Source organism: Homalodisca vitripennis, chromosome 2, assembly GCF_021130785.1.
Source record: "Homalodisca vitripennis isolate AUS2020 chromosome 2, UT_GWSS_2.1, whole genome shotgun sequence".
Lineage (NCBI taxonomy): Eukaryota > Metazoa > Arthropoda > Insecta > Hemiptera > Cicadellidae > Homalodisca > Homalodisca vitripennis.
In genome coordinates, this window is record NC_060208.1 from 139,667,119 (window position 1) to 139,692,549 (window position 25,431).

The window sequence follows — 25,431 nt, forward strand, 5'->3', positions numbered from 1 at the left end:
TTTAAGTGGTCTTGTTATTTTTCTGGTGCATTGTTTTAAAAAATGAAATTTTGCAAAACAAACAGCTTTTGCTATATAAAGTAGCCAAGGCACAACACTGTACGCATTCTAGTGGTTAATTGTGATAATAGAATTCATATAAACACCAAAACTTATAAATTAATTAAACATAAACCGTTGCTCAGTTAAAAACAATCTGTTTGTATAAATTAAAAAACTAATTAAAGGACCATAACAGCAAATTCACCATCTTATTCTTTTGAGAAGGCTTTCTTATGAATAGAGTTTACTATAAATTAGTTACCAATAAACGATATAGTATTTTAATCGAGGTAATTTGCATAAAGAATGCAAATTACAGAATAAAGATTCTCAGTGCTTATGTAGAGTGTCACCCATACATAGTCTTGATTGAATTAATTTCCTTACTAAGGCTATAATGGCGCCATCTTGATTTTAGCCCCATAAAAAAATGTTAAACTTCACGCATTATTACAGCCTTACTCTAGGTATAGAATTATGGGAGGTGTCTCATGTTACAGATATAATACAATGAAATAACTTTTAAAAAGGGTTTGAGTTGACTTTTCATTATACAATATAAAGATAACCCTGTAATGTGGAGTTAATAACATAATAATAGTATATATAACATTTATGACACATAACCAAATTAACTGACCCTAAACAGCTTTTAACACTTTCAGCTGAAGTTCACTAAAGTGGCAGAAACATTTGTTTACATTTAAATTTAAGGAAATATTGAATAATTATTCAGTGGTTGATCAGTAGTGTTATGCAGATTGCAAAGACAAAGTTACAATCTAATTTTTATTTTAGTTTGCACCAGTGACCAATAAATAATCTAATTCATTGAAAATAATATTTCAACAATGATCTAAAACCCACCTTGATGAACAAAGCTGTGAATGTTTTGCATGTAAGGTTATCAAAACTGGTTGTCTCTCTTAATCATTTTACTGTTGTTAAAGGAAAAGCAAAGGGGTGGCACACTCATCCCCTTATATTAGAAGCAGAATACAAGTGATGGAGGTAGATGGATTTTGAATAAAGTAGTCTTTTTAAGTTTATATATCACATATTTCCTTGATCGGGGTAAAAAACAATATTATTTATAGCACCATAAACACCACAGACCAAAAATAAATGCTTTAAAATCTAATTAAGTTTCCAAAACCCGCATATGTGTTTATTTTCTTGGTCAGTGCAACAACATAAACTCTACTGTTGAACTGTAAATAAATTAGAGCGGAAAATAACTTAATCAGTCATATATGACTCTTTGGACCGCAGTAAATTTTCAGTTATATATTTTCTTTATCAGGACAAAAAAATCAAATTATCACTATGGCACTTAAAAAATCTTGCACAGAAAGTAAATTAAAAAAGCCAAAAGTTGATGCTTTTAAATCGAAGTTGGTATATATTTTCTCATTGGGGCACAAGTCTAAATCAAAACTATGGCGCTTGAAATACCTTAGAGAAAAAATTCATCTAAATAGACGGAAGTTGACACTTTTTGACAAATAGGTTTTTAAGACATATGGACATATTTCTTCATACAACAAAACCTAAAATAGAACCAGTCCAATTGTTATTTTAATTACATTTTGAATCTCTCAACCATGGATACTGAAATAATATGTATCTAATATAATGTATATATATATATATATATATATATATATATATATATATATATTTAATATATTTTTATTGGTTATTCAGGTAAAAGCCTGAAACTTTTTGTACTTCATAATTTAAAAAGTATAAACTTAGCAAGAAAATGTAAAAAACATTTGGATACGTATTAATCAGATCTTCAAAATGAGACACCACTCTACTGCCAAAAATAAGGGTGTGGAAGAGCTTGAGGTAAAACATTGTTCTTATGGTGAAAAACTCAAAGTTGTATCCAAATGATGGCTCGTAATATTTTATATTCTTAACAACAATATTTGCTACAACACTTTCATAACGTGACTGCAATTAGCAATAACTATACAGACAAATTACTGATAAAACTGCTTGATACTTAACAACTGAAATTTATTGGTAAGCTTTATCAGTGTGTATCACATGGCCTTAACTCCCAACTAAAATAGCAAACAATTGTTTGTATTAGAGGAATAAACACAAAGTCTTACTATAAAACATAACTTAAAAATTTTAATAGTTTTAATAACATAACTAAAACTTCAATAATTTCAAAGCAATAACTCTTGTATGGATTAAAACAATCATTTTACAAAATGGAATGAAATTCAATATGCCATAACCCTTTTACTGCCGGCAACTTTTTGTTTTGTGCAAAATCTGCTATACTGTTATATATAAGATTGAAAATAAAAAAGATCAAACATAGTACAATTTTTACATAAATGTATGTTATGTAAAATCACTGAAATTTGAACACATTTTTACTTTAGTACACATAAAGCAAAACAGTCATATAAAATTGACAATAAGTTGTAGACTATATGAATAGTTTCTAATAATTTTTTAAGTTTTAGAATAAATTTTCAGAGTAGAGAAATATGTAAACTCTTTAACAAGAGAAGATAAAAGTGGTATTTTTAAGTTGTGTAGTTTCAACTTTCAAGACTATAGGTTAGAGAAATTAGAGCATTTGTACGGACATCAGTGATTTAGCCAAAATGCTAACAACCATATTTTACAGAAAAGGTTGCTTAGATGAGTCATTACTTTTGCTCTCTACAGTCCATACAACCATTTTATGCAAATACAAAATTTTATGAAATATAAAACCAAAGAAACCCCCTCCCCCTTCCTGCAATGAACAAACACTGGCAGTAAAAGGGTTTAAATAAGGAGACTAAACTAACACACTCTTCATTGCTAAACTACTGTTGCGATGCATCTGTTGAGTACCACTCTGGAACAAATGCATATTCTGAGTTTCTGTTGACTTCTCTTCCTGTGATAGAGTTGCCAGGGGTCCACTCAAACTTCCATAAGGCATCTTGATTTGTACTTTCTTGAACACATGTCTTAACAAAGTCTAAGAACTGAGCACAAAAGTTCATGCAGACACAAGGATCCCACAGTCCCTAAAAACATTAACCGGTAATGTACTTGTATAACATTAAGTAAGATACCAAAGAATATATTAGTAACCTTGAAATATACAGGTCACAATTACATAATTTAGGATATGATGTCTGATTGAAAAGTTTCTGGTAAACACATTTATACTGTGTAGTATTGGAGTAGGAGAAATGTTTTTTTTTTACATATGTAAGCATGTTATTTTTTAAGTTGTCTCCCTTACATAGATTAAAACCTAACTCTACCAGTCATCTCCCTTAGATTTGCCACAATTAAAAGTAGCAGAACTAAATAAATTTTATAGAGCTTTTTGTCATTTCAAAGATAGATGTTTTTATTTTAAATCTTATTATGTTTAGAAGTGGTTATGGCACATAAATGAAGATTTAAAATATCTATTCATTTCACTACTTCAATAAGCAATAGGATGGCTCGACTTAGGGCTGAAATATCATGATCAGATTCATTAAAATTTAGATCAGATTATTAAGTTCGCTAAATTATAAATTTTATTTAAAAGGTTAACATTTAAATTTAAATTGATAACATGGATTAATCATGGGTTTTCATCTGGAAATTCAAACCATCTTTCTTGAATTGTTGAAAAGTAAGTTGAACTGGTAGTTCAATCTTTATCTAAATGTTTTTCTGTAAGTTTAGGATTGCTCCAATGCACATATGAAGAGCAGGTAAATTCATATATGAAATTAAACAAGACTACAACATACGTGTTACAAGGGATGGGAACTCGCTTTATTCCTAATCCTATACTTCATATCTAATTATAAATTGAATTACTATTATGGACTTAGTCTAGGAAGTGCTTTGTTATTAATTCAGAAATGGCGTGGAAATCTATGAAACTGCGTTATATTCTTTAAGCCTTAAAAAAATTACGCGTTGCAACATTTTTTAATGATCCACACCCGACAAGCTAATTATGCCCATAACACATGGCTTGATTGGTTTATCCTCTCCAAAAATGTGTATTGGTTTTGTGGTATCTGCTTTCTGTTGTTCAGTTTAAACAAACATTCAAACAATACTCCACTTTAAATACATACAAAGTGTGGCTGAAAAATAACCAAACTAATTTCCTAGCCTGACAGTGGTTTTATTACTGAGTCACATGACATCTTCCCTCTTCATTCCTGCCAGCCACATGCTGACCACTCAGTCAAGCCATAGTCTATTATTACATTGTTGCATTTAGTGAGTTAGTTGATAATGTAGCTTGATACTGTTGTGTTCAGCACTATCATAAACTTACTGTATGTTCGAATTTATGTTTTATGTTTGTTCAAGTGAAGAAGAGAGCCGGTATAGGTATAAGGTTCCAAAACTTATCAGTTTTTTTACAATTAACATTGGCAAAAGGATTTCGGACATTTGCCATCATTGTATGTTACAAAATTATCAACACATTTCGAGGATTGAAATATACCCTCTTCCTCATGTGTAAAGGCATTTAATACATTTTTGCTTAATACATATATTAGTTTTTTATAATCTACTTATAAAAAACGAGAAGATAAACACAAACAGTTCTGATCAAAACATTACTTCAAAATTATGTGTCATACACTACATTTACATTTGAGCGACTTAACTAGGTTAAAAAATGTTCACTGAAAATATCAATAATACCTAAATTTCATATGAAAATATCAATAATACCTGAATTTCATATTTAATGCCAACTTGGTTTACTACCAAACTTGGTGGTTATTTTTACTATTAATATATGTATAAAAAGTAAGCAGCAATAGAACATAATTTATTAGAATTGTAACAAAATACTTTCACATAAACGCAAATATTATACTTTCAGGCAACATATACTTTTGCATAATTTTAATACTGAAATCTTACTGAATATGAAAAGTTTCAATATGATATTCTGGTTTAATATAAAGTGCTTCATAGTAAACCAAAATACCATGAGCTAATATTCACGATCCATATGTTCAATTACATGTTACACGTCAATGCTTATTAATTTAAATGTTCTTATTGCTTTATTGCTGTTGGTGAAAAACTTTTCTTTCCTATCTGTAAATTAGTTTTTTAATGCCATAAGAACTTCTATCTAAATAGGCATGTGTTTCCTGCCTAATTAGACTTTCCTATGATGCTTGATTATTAGATACCAATTTCTTTGCTCGTCTTATTCATCTGTAAACGTGTTACATGAGTGTTCATCAAGGGATAATTAAGTGAATATGAGAATTGTATCTGCTTGTATTCATGTAATTGTATTCTTTAATTAATTAAAAAAGAATCTTACCTTTGCCATTTTTGGAAGATCTTTAACTTTATATTCTTTAACCATACTCACAATGCCGTCATCATCTCTAAATCCACAATAAATGGTTTCAATGCCCACCAAAAAGCTCTGACACCACCATTTTAACAGCTTATACCTGTAAAAAATTTAACTTTTAGAAGACCTAAACATTTAGTGGACATATTCAGGAGAAATGTTCACATTAGGAAAAAGAAGATCTATGAAATGTAACCTAATCACCTTTGAACACTAATTATGTATGAATATACAACTAAGTAGTCCAATTTCTTCACTTAGCACAAGACATGTACCAATTTGAGGACATCCAGAGCAGTACCTAGTTATGCCTGTTGCAGTCAATATGTTAGTAAATTATAAATGCATTTATTACAAACCCCATTATGAAAATAAACCAAAAATCTACAGTAAAATAATCAGTTATTTTCCAAAAATTACATCTTGTAGCAGTTCTGATTTTATCAGTTGTAACAATTAGGGAGTAAATTTGAGGACTGTTTGATGTAAGGAAAAACCCTTTAAAGGATACTGTCATTCAAAATTTTAACAAGAAATCATGCTTAAAATCATATTGAATAAGGATCTTCTCATTGCATGGAATTCAAGTTTTGAAAAGAATCTCAGTATCAATCTAGGTGAAAGATTTAGTAAACCTTTATGTGTAAAAAGTATTAATCTTGGCAACTTGTTGATTGAACTCAGGATCGACAACTATGAGGTTGGCAGAATCTAAATCAGTGTGAACAACACTTTAACAACAAATTAATGATTACTTAACCCTCTCCCGCTCCCATTGTTTCCAGGCGCTCACGGTGCTTCTAACCTCAATTAATTCGCTCTGCCGGTCGAGCTCGGTCAAAATACGCGGCGTCTCAACTTACATACGTTCTGTCATTGTAATTAACTATAATTATATATATTAATTATTTTACTATATATTGGTTCAATGAAGTTGATTGTACGAGACCAGGGAGGGGGCACACGGACAGCTGGGCGCCGCGTTGTTTGTTGCGCAGCTACTTGGTGAAGGTCATTGTCTGGCTCACCGTCACTGCCCCTGCCACTGTGATCACTCCGAACTACATCCTCAATGCCACTAACCACTTCACAAAGCTCTGGTACATCACTACACTCACTTGAATCGTCGCAATCACTACTAATAACGAGATCGATTTCACTGTCACGAAGTGTACGACTACAACCCGCCATTGTTTTCCGCACAACTAATATAAATAGCAAAATAATGGAATAAATCTACTATAAAAGTAAAGTAAATGGTCTCATGATAGCAAACAACCCGTAGTAGTACAAACTATTGCTACTCGAGAGCAGCACTTATCGGCTCTAGTAGATAAAGCAGTGCGTGCCGATCTGTGCCGTTTAGGCTGCAGTGTCTATATTGTGGCCGTGCCGATTCATGCCTTGCGAGCGGGAGAGGGTTAATACAACAATGGTAAGGGTGGAAAAGCTTTTGTTATTCATCTTTTTTTAAAAAAACAAGGCATAGAGCTTTGAGAAAGAAATAAAAAACTATGTTTTTAACTAGAATGGATTAAATATTTAATAACTTATATTAATATAATGTAATGTTCTACGATCTAATATAGTTTTACTATAACTCACTTTCATAGTATGTCTAAAGAATACAATCTATTGAAGTTATGTCCCTCAGATACATTTATAACACCTTCTTTGTAAATATAGCAGAAAACACGCTAAAGCAACACCAAATATCGAATGACAACTTATTGTATAGTCCATGCTACACTATAGATACCACAATGACAGAAATGACTCCAACCACAGCCAAAGAAATTAAACAAACAATCCGTTCATTGAAAAGTAAAACCTCCTCGGGTTTGGACGAGATTTCATCAAAAATCATAAAATTTTGCGAAGCTGAACTTCTGAAACCAATCCTTCACATCACTAACATATCCTTTATACAGAGCATATTTCCAAAAAACTTAAAACAGGCCAAAGTATACCCTAAATATAAACAAGGAAACAAAGATGAAGCAACAAACTACCGTCCCATTTCACTACTACCAACTGTATCAAAAATAATAGAGAAGATCACTCTTTCTAGACTACTCACTCACCTACAAGACAATAACCTCCTATCCAATAATCAACATGGCTTCAGAAAAGAAAGATCTACATCAACTGCAATAATAGACCTTGTTGAATATATTACAGACAACCTGGAAGAGGGCAACACCATCACTAGTATCTTTTTAGACTTGAGCAAAGCTTTCGACTGTCTTGGCCATAAGATCATCCTAGCCAAACTACAAACTCTTGGCGTCCAACAGTCAGCATTAAAATGGTTTGAGAGTTATTTGAACGAAAGATACCAAGTTGTAGAGGTTAAACAGAGAAGAATGGGAGAGACCTGTACTGTTAAATCTGAAAAACTACCTATGATTCGAGGGGTTCCCCAAGGCTCTCCGTCTTAGGACCAGTGATATATATTTAATTCACCAATGACCTGCCAATATTCTTGGAAAACTACACAAATCCCATCATGTACGCAGACGATACCGTACTACTCTCAGCCCAGAAGGATGTTGAACAGCTAGAAATAAACTCCTACATCTCATTCAATATGGCCCAACAATATTGCAAATACAATGATCTGGTCTTAAACAGCTTGAAAACTAAACAACTCACTCTAGAAACTAATAAAAACTATGTGTCCGAAATCCCTGGTATTCAAGAAACAGAGGACATGAATTATTTAGGAATAACACTAAATAATACATTGACATGGACAAATCACATTGACAACTTATGCCTGAAGCTGAATTCATCACTCTATGCTTTGCGAAGGACCCATGCAACAAGCACTCTTGAATCTACCAAAATAGCGTACTATGCCCTATTTGAAAGTCATCTCAGGTATGGGATAGCAGCATGGAGGGGGCACAACTCAATTTAACCTACTAAAATCCCTCAAAATTCAGAAGAAAGCAATCCGGTTAATGGGAAAGCTAGGACCTAGAGAAAGCTGCAGAGCTACTTTTAAAGAATTGAATATACTGACAGTGACTTCTCTATATATTCTGGAAACGATATTGTACTGCTTATTAAAAGACTTTCCTCGAAATAATAATCTTCATGAACATAACACAAGACATGGTCAAGACTTTCCACTACCTCTTCACAGAACAGCTGTATTTGAGAAAAAACCAACCTATGCCGGGAAAAAAACTTTTTAATGCTCTTTTTAATGCTGAAGAAATTAAGAAAATAGGAAACAATCACATTAACATGAAGACTACAATAAAGAACTGGCTCTTGCAAAGAACCATCTACACAGTGGAGGAATTTTACTTATAGAGACTGACAACTTGACAGAGACAAACATGAACTTTTATATTTTATAACTATGTAAACTTTTTGTTAATTGACACTACTTGTAATCTTAAAGATTATCAATAAAGAATTTCTGATTATTGCGTTAAATATGAATTATTCTCATCACATACAACAAATCTAAATAACAAGTTCACGGTTGTAACCATGATTTGAATACAATGATTATAACGTTACTCAGCTGTAATAATTCTTGTTAGGTTTAATTTGTTAGGTTTAGTATAATATCTAAAGACCTACAATACAGTATGTGATACTGCACAAGCATAGTGAATTTTAGGCATTGTTGTGTGCTGTCTGTTGTTTAATATTGTTCTTGCCATTAAGTTTAGGTGAATATAGACTTTTAGGAATAATTAGTTTTCTCACTAATAGCCCAATAAGTTCCCAAGTAGTCCAGGGGAAAACTACTAAGTCAGGCATTTAGAAATATCATACGGAGGCTAAGTGACTTCATAGCAAATGAGTCAAATTTTCCTAAAGAATAACAAATCTTTGTGCTAATACCAAATCATTAGACAACTATTGCTGTGTGTGATGTTTCAAAGACTCTGATTAAAGAAATTCACCATTAAAAGAAAATTATGGATAATTTTTCTTGATACCGCAGAAAAAAGAGTTTACCTCTACTCCTACAAAGCAAAAAAAAAAAAAGAATTAGATGACTTTGATAAATGTATCATTAGAAGGACATAACTTTTATAATACTGACAAAATAATAAAATATAATAAACCTAATGCTGTTATTAACATTAGCATAAAGAATCAAATAAATTTGCAGTCTCAAAATTTTATTTTGACAGGAAGTTTGTCTAATGACGAGTTGATTGTAGAGCAAGAATTAAAATTTGAATGTATTTGAGGAATCTCTGTTTGTGTTAACTAATTGGAGAGTCAATGGTTTTACTTAGTAGGACAAAAAAGAGACCAAACTTTCAACGAGTAGTCTGTACTAGGCAACTAGGAAAATGGTTTCAATTGATTTCAATACAACCACCAAAATGCCAAATAGTAACTTAACCAACAAATACACATATAATGTAGCCAAGACTAGCTTAGTTGTAAATTTAAGAAAAATTCCCAAACATGTATTAAAATGTTCTCTCTTTTAAGACCCATATATACTGTGTACTGTATGAAATTATTGCTTATTGAATCAATATTTTGAATCTTTCACTCACATGCATAGTTTCAAACTTGTTGGAGATACATCATTCAGCCACACATACTGACTTTAGAGATAACTCCAACAGTGAGGCTGTGAATCGGGAAACCAAGATTATATCATGCCACCAGCAGCATAAGCCTAAGAACTTAGTGAATAAAGTAATATTTAAAGACGTTTGAAGATTTGTATAGACTATGGACTTTAGAGGTATAATTTCAATGATAAAAAAATCAATTACTAACTAACCTTTTAAAGTTGGTATCTTGCCGTTGTGTTTCAATATGACGACTGGTCTTTAATTCAACAAAAGGGACAATATTGCTTTTAAGAGCTGCAGCATTAATTGGCTCATCACTATGGACACCATCCATCTCTGCCACATAGACTAGACTGTGACTGTTCAGTTTGCTGCGGAATACACAGGCTAACTCTTCTGCTTCCACAACTGGTCTCTTTGTGTCTGGTTCTTGGCCTGGCTCTTCTAAAAAGATAATTTAACATTTAAAAACTTACATTCCTAATAAATCAAACAAACACAGAACTAGGCCTAATCAAGCTAGGACAAATATGGTTAGAATGGAGTTTTAAGATTGTGTACAGTAGAGCTCCAGTTACTCGGCCCCCCAGTTATCTGAAACTAAAGATTACCCAGCTCGGCCCCAGTATGATAGTAACCTTATACAGGGTGACAATTAAGTCTGGAACCTCTTTTTTAATTTTTGAACCACAATAGAAAGAAATACCAAAGTTCACACGTGCTTACTGGTGATAGTAACGCACACATCTGCCCAATTACCGACCGGATAATCCCTTTGGGGGACGGTCCACAAGGAGTCAGACAAAATTCTTAAACAGCAGCATAGGTCAAGTTTGGAATCAAATTAAAGGTCTTACTTAGCAGAGTACAATGCCGCAAACCGGACTTCAAAAGGTGGATTCATTCAGTAGTTATAGCTATTTGAATTTTAAAACAATTGAACAATGTAAATTATTAAGTATTACAAGTAAACACCAATTTTTAAGTACCTGTGATCAAAGTAAGTGTTCAAAATGTTCCCCTCCCATTGTCTGGCAATGTCCTAGGCGGTTGTAAAAGCCATCCACTGCATTTTGAAGGTAGTCACGAGGAATATCTTGAGCTTCTTGGACTATGAGATTTCTTAGGTGCGCCAAATCTCGAGGCTTAGTACGATAAACTTTTTCTTTGAGGTATCCCCAAAGAAAAAAATCCAGCGGAGATAAATTAGGAGAACGAGCAGGACACTCTACTGCACCATGTCTTCCAATCCATCTGTGAGGGAATATTGTCTCCAAGTATTCTCTAACAAGGAGAGCAAAGTGTGGTGGCGCGCCATCTTGTTGGAAATAAATTCTTTGTAATTGTCGACCAAGAGCAGCTTGTAGTACAGGAATTATCTCATTTTGGAGCATTGCTAGATATGAGTCACCATTTAAATTACCATTGATAAATAATGGACCCACAATTTGATTTCCTATAATACCTGCCCAAACATTAAGTTTCTGTGGATGCTGTGTATGACTCTCTTCTTTCCAGTGCGGATTGCTGTTGTCCCAATACTGGCAATTATGTCTATTGACACTGCCATTCAACATAAATGTTGCCTCATCAGAAAATAAAATATCGTTCATAAGGATTTGTTTTCGGTCAATTCTATCCATCATACTTCACAAAATTCGAGCCGCCGATCGAAGTCGTCTTCGTTCAGTTCCTGAAACACATGTACTCGGTACGCCTTGAAAGCTGCCTTTTTTAACACTTTTCTGACTAACTCACGAGACATTTCATGAGTTTCTGCAGCAGATCTAACTGATTCATTTGGATTCTCGACGAAAGACTGAAGAACATCTAATGACGCGGCTTCACACGTCACTGTTGTTTGTCTTCCAGTTCTGACACGATCGTTAACGCTACCAGTCTCTACAAAACGGGCCACTGTCTTTATTACTGTGGACTTAGAGATAGGATATCTCTCTGGAAAAGTATCATTGAATAAATTTTTAACTGCTTCATATGATCTTTCATTATCTCCCCACCCATGCATCATTAAAAGAGTTATCCTTTCACGCTTACTACGTGATATAACGGTAAATAAACAAATTAATAACCAATTTTAAAACTTGTTAATGACTGAAAATTATTCCATCTGCATAACTAAATCCGCTGAAAGCTTCAGTGCAACTGAACTGTTACCTTCCTAACAAAATACTGATAACAACGGTTGCAGTCAAAGTTCACTTGGGGGTCAAAGTTCACACTGGGATGGGAGGGGAACATTTTGAACACTTACTTTGATCACAGGTACTTAAAAATTGGTGTTACTTGTAATACTTAATAATTTACATTGTTCAATTGTTTTAAAACTCAAATAGCTATAACTACTGAATGAATCCACCTTTTGAAGTCCGGTTTGCGGCATTGTACTCTGCTAAGTAAGACCTTTAATTTGATACCAAACTTGACCTATGCTGCTGTTTAAGATTTTGTCTGACTCCTCGTGGACCGTCCCCTCAAAGGGATTATCCGGTCGGTAATTGGGCAGATGTGTGCGTTACTATCACCAGTAAGCACATGTGAACTTTGGTATTTCTTTCTATTGTGGTTCAAAAATTAAAAAAGAGGTTCCAGACTTAATTGTCACCCTGTAAGTGCATAAACTAAAATGGAACAAGGATTAAACGCTAAATTCTTCAACAATTTATTGACCAGGCTTAACCGCAATCAATGCGTTTAAAATTACATTAAACCCTCTCCTACTTAATTATAATAGATCCCGGTGCTCACGCTACAACTACTAATTCGCTACACCAAGCAGGTTTTAGTATTCTTTTTTTATTTACCATTCATATTAGTAATGTAAATATTTAAAGAAATAAATGATAGAATGGTAAGGAGGAGATAGAGTATGGCGGTGCCGAGCCTGAGCTGTTGGTTGGGTAGAAGCAGTTTCAAGGTTATCTACACAGACTAACCGCCACTACTATCACTCCTGACATTACTGTGTTCACTCAGAACAATGTTGTCAACAATATCACTACTATTAGAATCCTCACCATCACAACACATTTCAAAATCAATATTTTTGTCACGAAGCGTACAACTTGACCCGGCCATGTTTCTCTGCTCAACTAACCAAAATTTACAATAAAAACTTTATTACAGAAAGGTATAGGAACAAACAAAATAGTCTGCTCATACTAAAACAATTGTAATAATAAAAAATACCGCTGCTAGAACGCAGTACTTTGTGGAAGATCTTACAGCAGTGCAAGTTGATCTGAGCCATGCGTTCAAGTCCTACGTATGGTAGAGAGTTAAGTGTGAACCACACAATTTTATTGTTTGCGTTGGCTGGTTGGCTTAACTTCCTTGTGCTTTGTAGATGGGAGATATAATGTCTTTCCATTAAAATTACTAACATGTCCCAAATCGAGATGGATGGAGTGTTTAAGTATTTAACGTTTGAATTATTAGGCCTTTTTATCATATGGCTTGCTATGAGCCATATTAGGCGAGATAATCAAGGCTCTACTGTAGTTGATTTTGTCTCCATTTCACTAAACATGGGCAGTCAATTAACTGTAAATACACCAAGAGATTCTCCATAATTACAAGGAAATACTCATATAAAAGCACTATTATTATTACAATAACATTCCCAAAACTTAAAACTAAGTTTTGGATTCTCTCTTTAAAGAAATGTTCATCCGGTTCTGACATTAAGTTTACAACTATTAAAGATTTTTCATACAGTGCCTACATACCTTCAAGATAATATTTCAGGTTATACAAAAGATAGAAACTGCTCGACACAAAGTTGGGGTTACACAGTGGGTGATTCACAACTTAAAAGTTGAAAGATTCCATAATTTCTTGAGTCAATGCAGCAGTGTGAGGCCTTGCATTCTCAATGAGGAGCAAGATTTCTTTTGTCATCAAATTGTCTTTTATTATGAACCACTTCAAGCCTTCAAGTATTGGCCTTCATAGGTTGATACAAGACTCTTTTTGAATTATCAAGATGGTTTACAACAAATGGTTTAAAATTGAACTCTACTAAAACTCAATTAGTCGGTTTTTTAACTGTTCAAAGCCAGAACTATCTTGAACTTAACATCAAGTTAGAGAGTCAACGCATTGAAGTTTTGAAATCAGCAAGTTTTGTAGGAATCCACATAGACTCAAATCTCAAATGGACTGAATATTTTCAAATGTCGGGAAGAAAGCTTAACTCTGCTTGTTTCCAGATGTCAATCTTAACAAATGTTGTTGACTTAAAAACAAAACTTATGATTTATCATGCTATGTTTGCTTTAGTTATGCAATATGGCATTGAAGTTTGGGGAAGTTCTGGTAGGCTGGCAGACATTTTCAAAATCCAAAAGAAATATTTAAGGATTATGACATTTTCCAAAAGAAGAACTTCATGCAAAAGAATATTTTGACTTAAATCTGTTAACCTGTCCATCGGTTTATGGGCTGAGATGCTTATTGCTTGCAAAGCAGAATTTTGAGCTCTTTTGCAAATCACTATAACCATAATTTAATTGTAATACAAGAAATAGAGATATGTTGCACTTTCCAATTCATAGACTTTGTTTGTTTGAGAGTTCACCACAATATTTTGGAAGAAAATTATACAATAAATTGCCTACTAGATTTAAATCAATATAAAAAGACAATGAATTTAAAATAAAAGTTTCAGATATCTTAAGAAAATAAATATTACTCGATTGAAGAGTATCTATGTGATACAATTTAATAACATTAGACCTTTGACGATGTTTCATAACTGATAGTAATACTGAGTTCTATTTTATATCTTGACAATGTCACCCGTTCCAGCTGTGCTGGATTAAAAAAATGTATGTTATATTCCCAAAACACAGTTGCCATGACTGAGAGCAAAGGTAAACTTGTACAACGATTTTTGAAATTCATGCTAAACACAGTAATGTGAATGTGAGGATTTTCTATACCTATCATAACACATTTGTAAATGTTGGTCTTTTATTAAAAATTGTAGAGGTCAAAGCTATGATGATACTATTTATTTGTTTGGGGGATATTCCGGTCTTCATAAAAACTGGCTATAATAAACATTCCTTGTACTGTATAGTCACTAAACTAGGCTGGAGTTATTGCTGGCTGTTGAAACATCTGAATGTGCTATTGAGATTTTAAAACTTGTTCAAGCAGTAAAAAATCCCTTTTCATCTTCCACTCATTGTTGGGTTACTTTAAAAAACGATTATTCTGTGAAACAATTATGTCAGTCATATTAGTGGTCAGCCAGGTGGATGCTCTAAAAGCCTAACTCCTGCTAACTAATTACTGACAAATCTAGATATATCAATCAATCAATCAAATAAATTTATTTTCAAAAATAAATTTCCAACACTTGTACATGTTAATGCATGAAAATTGACAGCACATAGAACAAAGTCTGTGCGTGCTGTCCAGTTCAAATCTAGAATGTACAAAGTATAAATAATAAAATAAGAAATGCTATATGTTAATGAAAAATAAATAAATAAAAACAGAAATGAACTAAAGGAAACTTTAAATAAAAAATAAAAACTTGACAGTCTATACATAATTTAAAGTATAACATTTAATCAAAATCACACAAAAAAAATTCTAGAATATGCTGTCTTAGCACGCATTTAAATAAAACACGGTAAAAACAAATGAAGATGGACAAACAAAAAATACATTATCTCAGAGACGATGACGCACGGATGACAGTAATGAGTGGAAGTTAATGACTGTATCGGTAAAGTTAGTAATAGCAATGATTTCGTTGTTTTCATTGGTAACGGTAAGTGGGGGAGAGGAGGGCCTCAGCACCGTCCGGACCGATCATACGAAGCCAGGCAGTGACCAGTCGCTTGAAGCCACTAACAGGCTCGTCCTGCAGGTCCCTTATCACAGAGGGCAAGTGTCTGTACAGTGTGTTGGCGATATAGTATGTGTTAGTGAGGTTAATAGACAGTTTAATTAAAGGGACCTGCAAGCCCACACTCACAGCGTTTCTTGTAGGGTAACTGTGAACAATAGGGGTGAGGACGGCATCTTTATGAGAGTAGGTGTAGACCAGAACAGTCCTAATAAATAACTGCCTAATTGTAAAAATATCAGTCTCCATAAATAACAGAGTAGATGAATATTGTCTTTGTTTATTAAAAGCTGCTTTTATTATTGATTTTTGAATAACATTTAATGTTCTAATGTAGTTTTGTAGGCCCCTCCCATGCGATGATACTGTATTGTAAAATGGACTGTACATACGCAAAGTAAACTGTTTTTAACTCATTATAATATAGAGTTTGGCCTAATTGACGAAATATATAGATTAATTTCCTTAATTTGGACTTTATACAATTAACGTGAGGTTCCCACTTGAGTTTTGCATCAATAATTACACCGAGATACTTGTACTGGTCCACCCTCTCTATCAGCTGGCAATCACATGCAGTATTGAGAGAGTCACCGCACGAGTGCAGCAGTAGCCGCAGGTCCGCAGGTGGCCCGCTCGCAGCGCGTAGTGCGATCGGTAAACACTTTGTTTTACTGACATTCATAGTTAACATATTGTCAGAAAACCATTTATGTATTAAATTTAATTCTTGGGAAGCAGTTTCATATACTTCATGCCAAGTTTTTTCGCTATGAATTACCACTGTATCATCTGCAAACGGGAGTAGTTTTCCTGTGAGATTCAGTTTATCTAGGTTATTTATATACACTAAAAATAATAAAGGACCCAACGTGCTTCCCTGAACCACTCCATAATTTACTTCCTGAGGTTCACTGCTAATATTATTTATACACACAACTTGGTTTCGACCGCTTAAATAACTTATGAACCAATTCAAGGCCATCCCTTGGACTCCAATACATTCAAGTTTACTAAATAACAAATTTCTATCTATAGAATCGAAAGCTTTGGCTAGATCAATAAAAAGAAGTAATGATTTATAATTTTCTTTTAAAGCGTCTATTATAAGTTTATTGATTTCAAAAAGGGCGTCAGAAGTATTTTTACCTGGCCTAAATCCAAATTGAGATTTTGATATAATATTATTTATTTCAAGATAATTTTGAAACTGAGATTTTACGCACTTCTCCAGTACTTTACCGACCGCACCTAGCAATGAAATCGGTCTGTAATTGTTCATATCGGATTTATCATTAGACTTATACAAAGGTATTACTTTGGCTAATTTTAATTTGTTTGGGAAAACTCCTGAGATAAAACTGAGATTGATTAAATGTTTGATCGGTGGTAAAAGATTCTTAATATTATTTTTTTAAACAAATGTAGGAATTTCATCGACCCCGGGAGCAGAGCCACCGCGTAATCCGGCAACGCATCTCTCCACCTGGCTGTCTGTGACCGGCATTAGCCGGAACACATGATCGGTTCTATAGGCGGCATCATCCACGAGGGGCGGGTCGGCGGACTGCGGCAACTTCTTTGCTAAATGTGAACCTACATTAGAAAAGAAAATATTAAAAGAGTTTGCCACAGCCTTAACTTCAGCGCCCCCATGATCTGAAGCCTGCAGGAAGTTGTGAATGGGGAATGGGGTTTTGGATCGTGCCCCAACGCTAATTTCATTGATAACTTTCCAAAACATTTTTGGACAGTTCGATGAATTTGTAATTTTTTCTCTATAATAAGCTGCCTTTGTCTTTTTTATCTCTTTCGCTAAGTTATTCCTATAAGTTTTAAAATAATTTTTTAGCGTATCATTAAATGGTTGCCTTTTTAATGTTTTACTAAGTTTGTCTCGTTTTCTGATAGATTGAATTAGATTTACTGTTATCCATGGTTTAAGCTTTTTGTTGCGCGTACTGTTTCTTTTCGGTTTAAGAGATAAATTTTTTAGATCTTCAAGAGATTGTATAAATATGTCACAGCAGACGTTAACGTCTTCCTGCTGCAGCACGTGGTCCCATGACTGCTCCCCCAACAGTTTCTGTAGTAGCTCATGGTCCAGGTAAGTGTCAATGTCACTATTAAGACGGGTGCGGGGAGCTCTGCGCTCCACCCCGGCCAGCACCGCGTAGTGGTCAGTCAAGTCAGTAGTTAGAACTCCGGCAGTTACAGCATTACAGTCAGAGTGTTTTATAAAAATATGATCAATGCAAGTTGTAGACTGTTCTGTTACTCTTGTGGGTTTATTAATGCATTCTATAAATCCTACTCCGTATAGGATATTTAAATATAAGTCTTTCTCATTTACATTTTTACTAGATGTTAAAGTGTCTATGTTTGTGTCGCCTGTAAAAATATAAGTCGTATTTTCGTTGATTTTAGAATAATACTGTTGTAAGTCGTCCAAAAACAAGTTGCAGTTCATCGACGGGCTGCGGTACACCGCCAGTACACTGTAAGGTCGACCGTCAGTTTCAAAGTTCAGTTGCAGTCCTGTCGCCTCCCCCAAAGTAATCTGTTGTACAACCCCGCGCAATTCAGTATTCAAGTAAATAACCACTCCATCATTTCTGTTCCAATTGTTTGTAGTGCTATAAATATCATAACTTTCTAGAGAAACTAAACTTTTATAATTGTCAATCCATGCTTCAGTAAGAATAATAATGTCAAATTTAATATTTAAACTTTCAATACAAATTAGTAAACTGTCTATATTTTTAAAGTAGCTGCGAATATTAAAATGGATCAGTTTTAAAACGTTAGTGTCAGTACTGAATTTATTAAAGTATTGCTTAACGTCATTGTGTGAGTCAAATTGTTCACAGTAAACACGTCGGTAACTGTCAAGTAAGTCAAGTGGCAGTACGTCACCGTTCATCCGCTACAACGTCCGCCGCCGCATCGCCAACCACGCTGATTATTTTAATGGTTTTGTTTCAGAAAAAAAAACAAATAAATAATAAAAAAAAAAATATATTAAAAACAAAAGTTAGTTTACTGAGTGCAGTATTTAAACACGTGCCATTACAAACAGTACAAAATAAAATAAAATACAACTCAACACACAAAGTCATACTCAAAGTTACAAATTTAACATTGTTCTAGAAATTCAACTAGAATTAGATATAATACTTAGTATTAATATAAAACGAATTGCTTATGAGATAAAAAAATCAATACAGTAATACTAAAATAGATCAAATTTAAAAAATTTAAGAAATTTAAGTGATTGCCTACATGTAGAAAAATTTCAACACAACTATGAAATATGAGCTTAAAATACTTCCTTTAGTGATGATAACAAGGGGTTTTCTCTTTTAAATTGTAACTAATTCAAATAACATTGAAGTACTAAATAAAACAACAGTTCACTTTATGTAAGTTTAACTAATTAAAATATACTATTATATTTAATGTAATCAGGTTGAAAGTTAAAATTGCGAATGTGAGGAAATATAGAAAAAAACGTACATTTTAAACATAGATACGTATATAAACTCATTTAAATCACTTTATTGTAAAAATAATATATTCAGCTACTTTCAAATTAATTAAAGTATACTGTTTACAAGCAATCTGTTACTATTAATAACTAATGCTTAAATAAATGTAATATAAATAAAATGTCACTGTTATGGAATAATGTCTTATTAAATTAGAGTTAGCGTAAGATAAAATTGTTATAGAACATAACTTAAATCCTCAAAACATAGCTACAATATAAAATAAAATTATAACTCTTTATATGATCAGAAACTGTTCTAAAATTATTTTAAAGAAATAAAATCTGCATAATATTTTAAACAGTCTCCTACGACTAACAAAATAATAAAATAACAATAAAACGTTAAATAAATATTGGCTGTATATTTTAAGGTACTGTATACTGTATTAAAAGAAAATAAATCATATCTTTGAATTATGAAGGGATGAAATTACTATATGATTGTATTGGAATAATATGAATTGATAATTGTTTTGTTTTAATATTATAAATGATCAAGTAATAAAAATTAAGAAAAATGCAGAGTATAAACTAAAAAATGTACTATTTCATTGATAAGCAAGAACAAACCAAATTGTAATGTTCTTATTTAAAATAAAACAGGTTTACCGTACCTTAATTTACCTCCTTACAATAAAAGTTGGTCTAGGTCCTCTGGGGTCCTGAGTAAGGTAGGAGGACAGTCCGGGTGTGCAGTCTTCCTGGCGAACACTCTGCAGTCACGGGTCCAGGCGAAGGCTAACCTTTTCTCCCTTACATATCTCTTGGCTCGGCCGAGTAACATCTTGAAGTGAGGTGTGAGATGGTCGTTAATGTAGATTGGTGTCGCAGGCCAAGAGTCGACAAGCGCCGCAGCATTGAGTCTGTCACGGCCTTCCCTCGCTGCACGCATCCAGTCCATTTTGTCGTCTCGGGATATGAATTTTACTATAATCGAGGGATGAGTTTGCCCGTCCCTCGTAGGCAGTCTGTGGGCTACTGACACATCCTGTCTGTTAAAGTCCAGTTTTAAGACCTTTGCGAGCTCACCGAGGACACTATGAACATTCTCTCCTCGAGTTAGCGGAATTCCAACGATCTCGACATTGTCTCTTCTGGAATACTGTTCCATTTCCCGCACTTGTTTATGAAGTTCGGCCATCCCCTTGCTGAGCTCCCTATTTTCCTGTTCCAACTTGGCATACTCGGATTTTCTTACTACGTTTTCGGATACAAGAGAAGTCAGGGTTGTCTGCATTGCTCCAATGGTGTTGTTAACCCCCTCCAACTCTCTCTGAACTCCGACAATGCAGGTCTTCACTTTAGTGATTTGCGACCCTAGGTTTTTACCCAGACACTGAAAAGCATCCAGCAGCGTGGAGAGAGAAGGCTCCGGATCCCCGCGGCTGTCGTGGCTCACCGAAGATGCTGTCTCAGATCCGCACGCATCACACTTCCAAGCGGCCTTTTTACGCACAGATAACTTTTTAAAAGAATCCATAGAATCTATACGTGTACAACCCGGATGGAACAGTCCTTTGCACTCCGCACACGTCAAAACTTGTGCAGCATCAATAATGTCGTTAGAGCACTTTGTACACACCGGCATAATTGTAAATTTAGAAATTGTAACTTAATACTACTCGAAAAGAAAAATTATAAAAAATAGTAATAGCACACAGTGACTGCACGCAAGACAGGCGGTGACACGGCGGAACAGGACTGGCCGTACTAGATAAGAGCGGGCAAAGAGCGATCCGCACTGGCTGACATCTAGATAAGAACTGAATAATTGAAAAAAAAGTCTGAAGATGTTAATACTATCTGTGCTTGATGTTGTCAAGAATAAAAAGATTATAAAACCCCGCACAAATTGCCTTCTGAGAAGAGGTAAATAAATTTCTTGAATTGAGTTCAGATCTACAAAGCAAAAGGACTGACATAGTAAACGTTTTTCTTCTCAAACAATTCAAGCCAATGTTCTTGAAGTAAATGTAACACATTTGAGGGAATGGTGGAGTGAAAGTGTCTGAAACAAAAACCTTCTTGAAGAAGAATCAAGAATCAGGAGCAAAGGCATAAAAACTGTTTTAGGAGGTTTGCTTGGATTCTGACTATTTTGACTTGTGAAGATGAATACCACTACTCTAGTTGCAAAGAGCTGGCTGAAATTTTCCGAGAGGATTTAAAAATACTTTTCCAGAGGTGTTTGTACAACTTAGGTTCTTTCTAAAAACCATGTCCCATGTAGCTCTTTTTTTAGCAACTATATTTGGAATAGACAATGAAAAGACACAAAATGAAATGAGAAAATGACACATATATCTTCTTTGCAGAATTAGAGAAAGAAATCTATGTAGTGTTTTCTGAGAATGGATGGATATAATTTTAAGAACAATTCTTAAGTATGGCCCCTTGTTAAAGCGGACCTGATATTAGGATCAGACCCTCAGACTGCTCCCTCTATGATGGCAAAATGGGCCAAGCAGGTGGAACTAGCACCCACAGGAAGGGGAGAGAGCTTCTGGAGGAGCAAAGCTATCTTTTAAGGATCAAAGATCCTGAGAACATACTTACTGTTACTTGTGGCAATGAAGTAACAAGATTCTAGCTTATGTCAAGAGCATCTAGGCTGAAAATTTACAAATGAGGACAGTGATTAGAAGAAAATCAGTTGCAGGGATACTGAGTCAGTTTCTGCTGGCAAAAGTCTACATACTAATAGATGATACTGGACACACCCAGTAATGATGAGGAAAACTGGTTGACTATGCAACTAGTTAGGGTTTCAGTCAGCCTTACTCTTGGCTGAAACTCCAACTCCTATAAGCAGCTGTGCCGGAACTGCCTTAGACTGTCAATATGATATTTGGATTATAGATAGTGCCTGCACATTCAGATAGTGCCAAGAAGAGTCCATATCATCTACAGTATGACAAACTCTGGTGTGTTATAGGAACTCAGTCATACCAAAATTACTCAGTAGGTAAGTAATGGAGTTTTTGATACAGGGTTTAAGCTGCGATCATGTTTTACAAAACTAGCAGAGAAAATACGACGCTGTTGAGAAAAGCTCTCGCAGAGTTGCGATGAAAGTGAGAAAGAACAACTAACCGCGAAAAGAATATAGAATTTTGAAAATCAGTTTACAGTGATACAAATTTTTTTTTCAATGATACTAAGATCATATAATATGAAGCCATCGCCGGTCGACAAACTGCAATTTTGAAAGTTAAATTATTCATTTTTAAACTTGAAATTGGAGGTCCAAAGCACGTATGAAAAAGCTGATAGTATATTATCCAATATATTAAAACGATAACATACTAAGGCTTCCTCTTGCACTTAAGGATGCAAGTGGACCGTGCACGCTGCGGCAAATGAACAAAATCTGTTTAATTAATTTAAAGTTGTGTTAAAAACTATAGTTTTAATTTGTGTTTATAACAATAAACTGCCTTTAAAACCAAAATAATTACTATAAGCTCATTAACATGACCAATGCCGATTATTTTTACCGAACCCTGCTGAGAATGAAAGTTAAAATGGTTCACAAACAACTAGTTCGACAACAACTTTTATTTATATAATTCAAAAATTCTAAATTACAATCTCTTGTTAGTACTATTGTACATATCTTGTTTAAAACTTTGGTCTAAATAGGTTAACAAGTTTTCCTGTTTATGAATGTTCAAAATTGTAGTCTGGTTGAAAAGCGCCAAAACAGGTACTATTTTTCATTCTTACTGACATAAAACCTAAATTTAATGTTTGTGAACAATTTGATTTATTTCTAGACACAAAAATAAGCAAGCTACATTTTTATTTAACTCCCGCAATTTTCGCTCACTAATTAGTTTGTGGTCAACGTTCAAACAAGGTTATCTGTATTTTATGACGCGAGAGTAGTAGTAAAAGTTACAGCACTTCATTTTTAAAAAGCTTCTCAAACAGGCTGGAATGTTTTGAGACCTTTCTTTTACTTAGTAAAGAGTGTAAAAAGCCCCTGAACACTGATGCACACAAGGAAATTACTACAGTGAGGTAAATGCTTACTTACAAATGTATTGTGTTACTCGGCTGCAAGCGGTTTTTTATGTTGGTTTTTAAATGTTAATGGCAATAAGGTTTTGATCCATATAACAGTTTTATAAGTTTAGTTGCATTAATAATAGAATAGAATAGAATAGAATAGAATATATTTTATTGCGTTGACAATATATATTACATTGTATTGCAATAGTCAATAATACCAATTTTTTACGGTATTTATCTTAAAAACTAAATCCATTCACTCGACTTTCCATACAGTTGCACGCAGGCACACATTCATACACATACAAAAAAACAAAACTCATAATTCGTGGGATCAACCCCCAGGATTGCAACACCGCCGCGAATATCAATCCCAGGTGTGCTCCATAAACTCGCCAACTGAGTAAAAAGCACAAGACACCAGGTAGTGTTTTAATTGGGTTTTAAATTTTTTTGGATTTGTTTCTAAATTTAGTGTTTCAGGGAGATTGTTAATGAATTTGATCCCAGCTTGAGAAGGGAGGCGTTCAAATGCTGCTGTTCTATGCTGTCGGGCTCGAAAGCGCCCCCGAGCTCTTGTCTCGTATTTGTGTACATCACTGCCCTGCATCAATATACACTGAAATCGACAGTAAAATGAAGTCTCTAAAATATACAAGCTGGGTAGAGTTAGCAAGTTGAGCTCCCTGAAGGCACTTCGTCATGACTCTCTGTTGTTCAATTTTGCGATGATTCGAACAGCTTTTTTCTGCAGTCTGAATACTCTTTCCAAGTTTGATATGGCACAACTGCCCCACAGAGAAATTCCGTACGACAGGTATGGAAATATTAATCCATAGTAAGCCATCATTAAGACATCAGACGTACAAAACTTTGATAAATTTCGAAGGACAAAAATACCAGTTGCCAATTTAGCACATACACTTTCAATGTGAACTTTCCAGGTTAAACCTTTATCTAGGTGTATTCCTAGAAATTTAGCAGAATCAGTTTCTTCCAGAACAATGTTATCCATCATTACTGTTGGGGTTTCATAAGTATTCAACCCACGTAAACAGAAGTTGATGTAATTTGTCTTTTCATGATTAGTTTTGAGATTATTTACCAGAAAATTTTGAATGCAGGAATTAAGATCAATGAAGGTTTGAATCTCCAATGAAGTTAGAGAATCAGCCCGGAAACAGAGAGTCGTGTCATCTGCGTATTGAATGATTTTCCCATATAAGGCTGACGCATGGATATTATTCACATAAATCAAGAAAAGGACAGGACCCAAGATTGATCCCTGTGGGACTCCTTGGTATATTCTAATAATACACCTCTATATACAGTCTTGTATATGTAATACACAAAAATAGTCTATCTGTACCCACTCTAAGATTTACCTGCCAACATAAACTGCTCAAACTTATATCCCCATGACTGGAATGTCTTTAGTTTTTCAGTGGCATTTTTCTTCTCTCTGATTCTCTTCTCTGTATCAAAAGCACATAGAAAGATTGTATTGTTCCGTTTTGTAGCACAAATGATCCATCCTTCTTGTTGTTCATACGGTGTGCTCATTATTGTGGTTAAGAGACCTCGAAAACATATCACATCTGCTTTCTGAAAAAATGTGTTCCAAAATCAGAATTAATAATATTACATACTTTATTCACACATAAAAACAAAATTTTAAATGATTTGAAATTATTCTTATCAGCGACATATTCAACGGTAAACTTTTCCTCAAACCATTTGGAAAAAATAAAGCAATAAGATCTCCTTACATTTACTAATATTTTTTCTGAGGAGTGTACAGATTGCAGCCCACAGCATTATGGTATCAAGTATAATGTGTTCCCCTAATTATATGTGCCCTTTAAGTTGCTGACTGTTCTGTAACAAATCCAATAATTTTATAAAACTTGCTTCTCTGACGCACAAGGGCTGGGTAAAAAAAGCTTTTAACTTTTCCCAATGCATAAGATGTTGGACATCTCTACCAGAAGTATCTTGCTGACTCTTC

General features: G+C 34.0%; 1 protein-coding gene across 1 annotated transcript in view; it reads right to left on the reverse strand.

Moving 5' to 3' along the window:
- Positions 1-1,935: 1,935 nt before the first annotated feature.
- Positions 1,936-25,431, reverse strand: part of LOC124354822 (decapping and exoribonuclease protein-like) — a 29,496-nt gene continuing 6,000 nt past the window's right edge. The window contains exons 2-5 of the mRNA XM_046805565.1: positions 24,809-25,028; positions 10,188-10,422; positions 5,378-5,513; positions 1,936-3,092 (exon numbers count right to left, since the gene is read on the reverse strand). Coding sequence (XP_046661521.1) covers positions 2,886-3,092; positions 5,378-5,513; positions 10,188-10,422; positions 24,809-25,028 — 798 coding nt within the window. The 3' untranslated portion in view covers positions 1,936-2,885. The remainder of the gene's footprint in view (positions 3,093-5,377; positions 5,514-10,187; positions 10,423-24,808; positions 25,029-25,431) is intronic.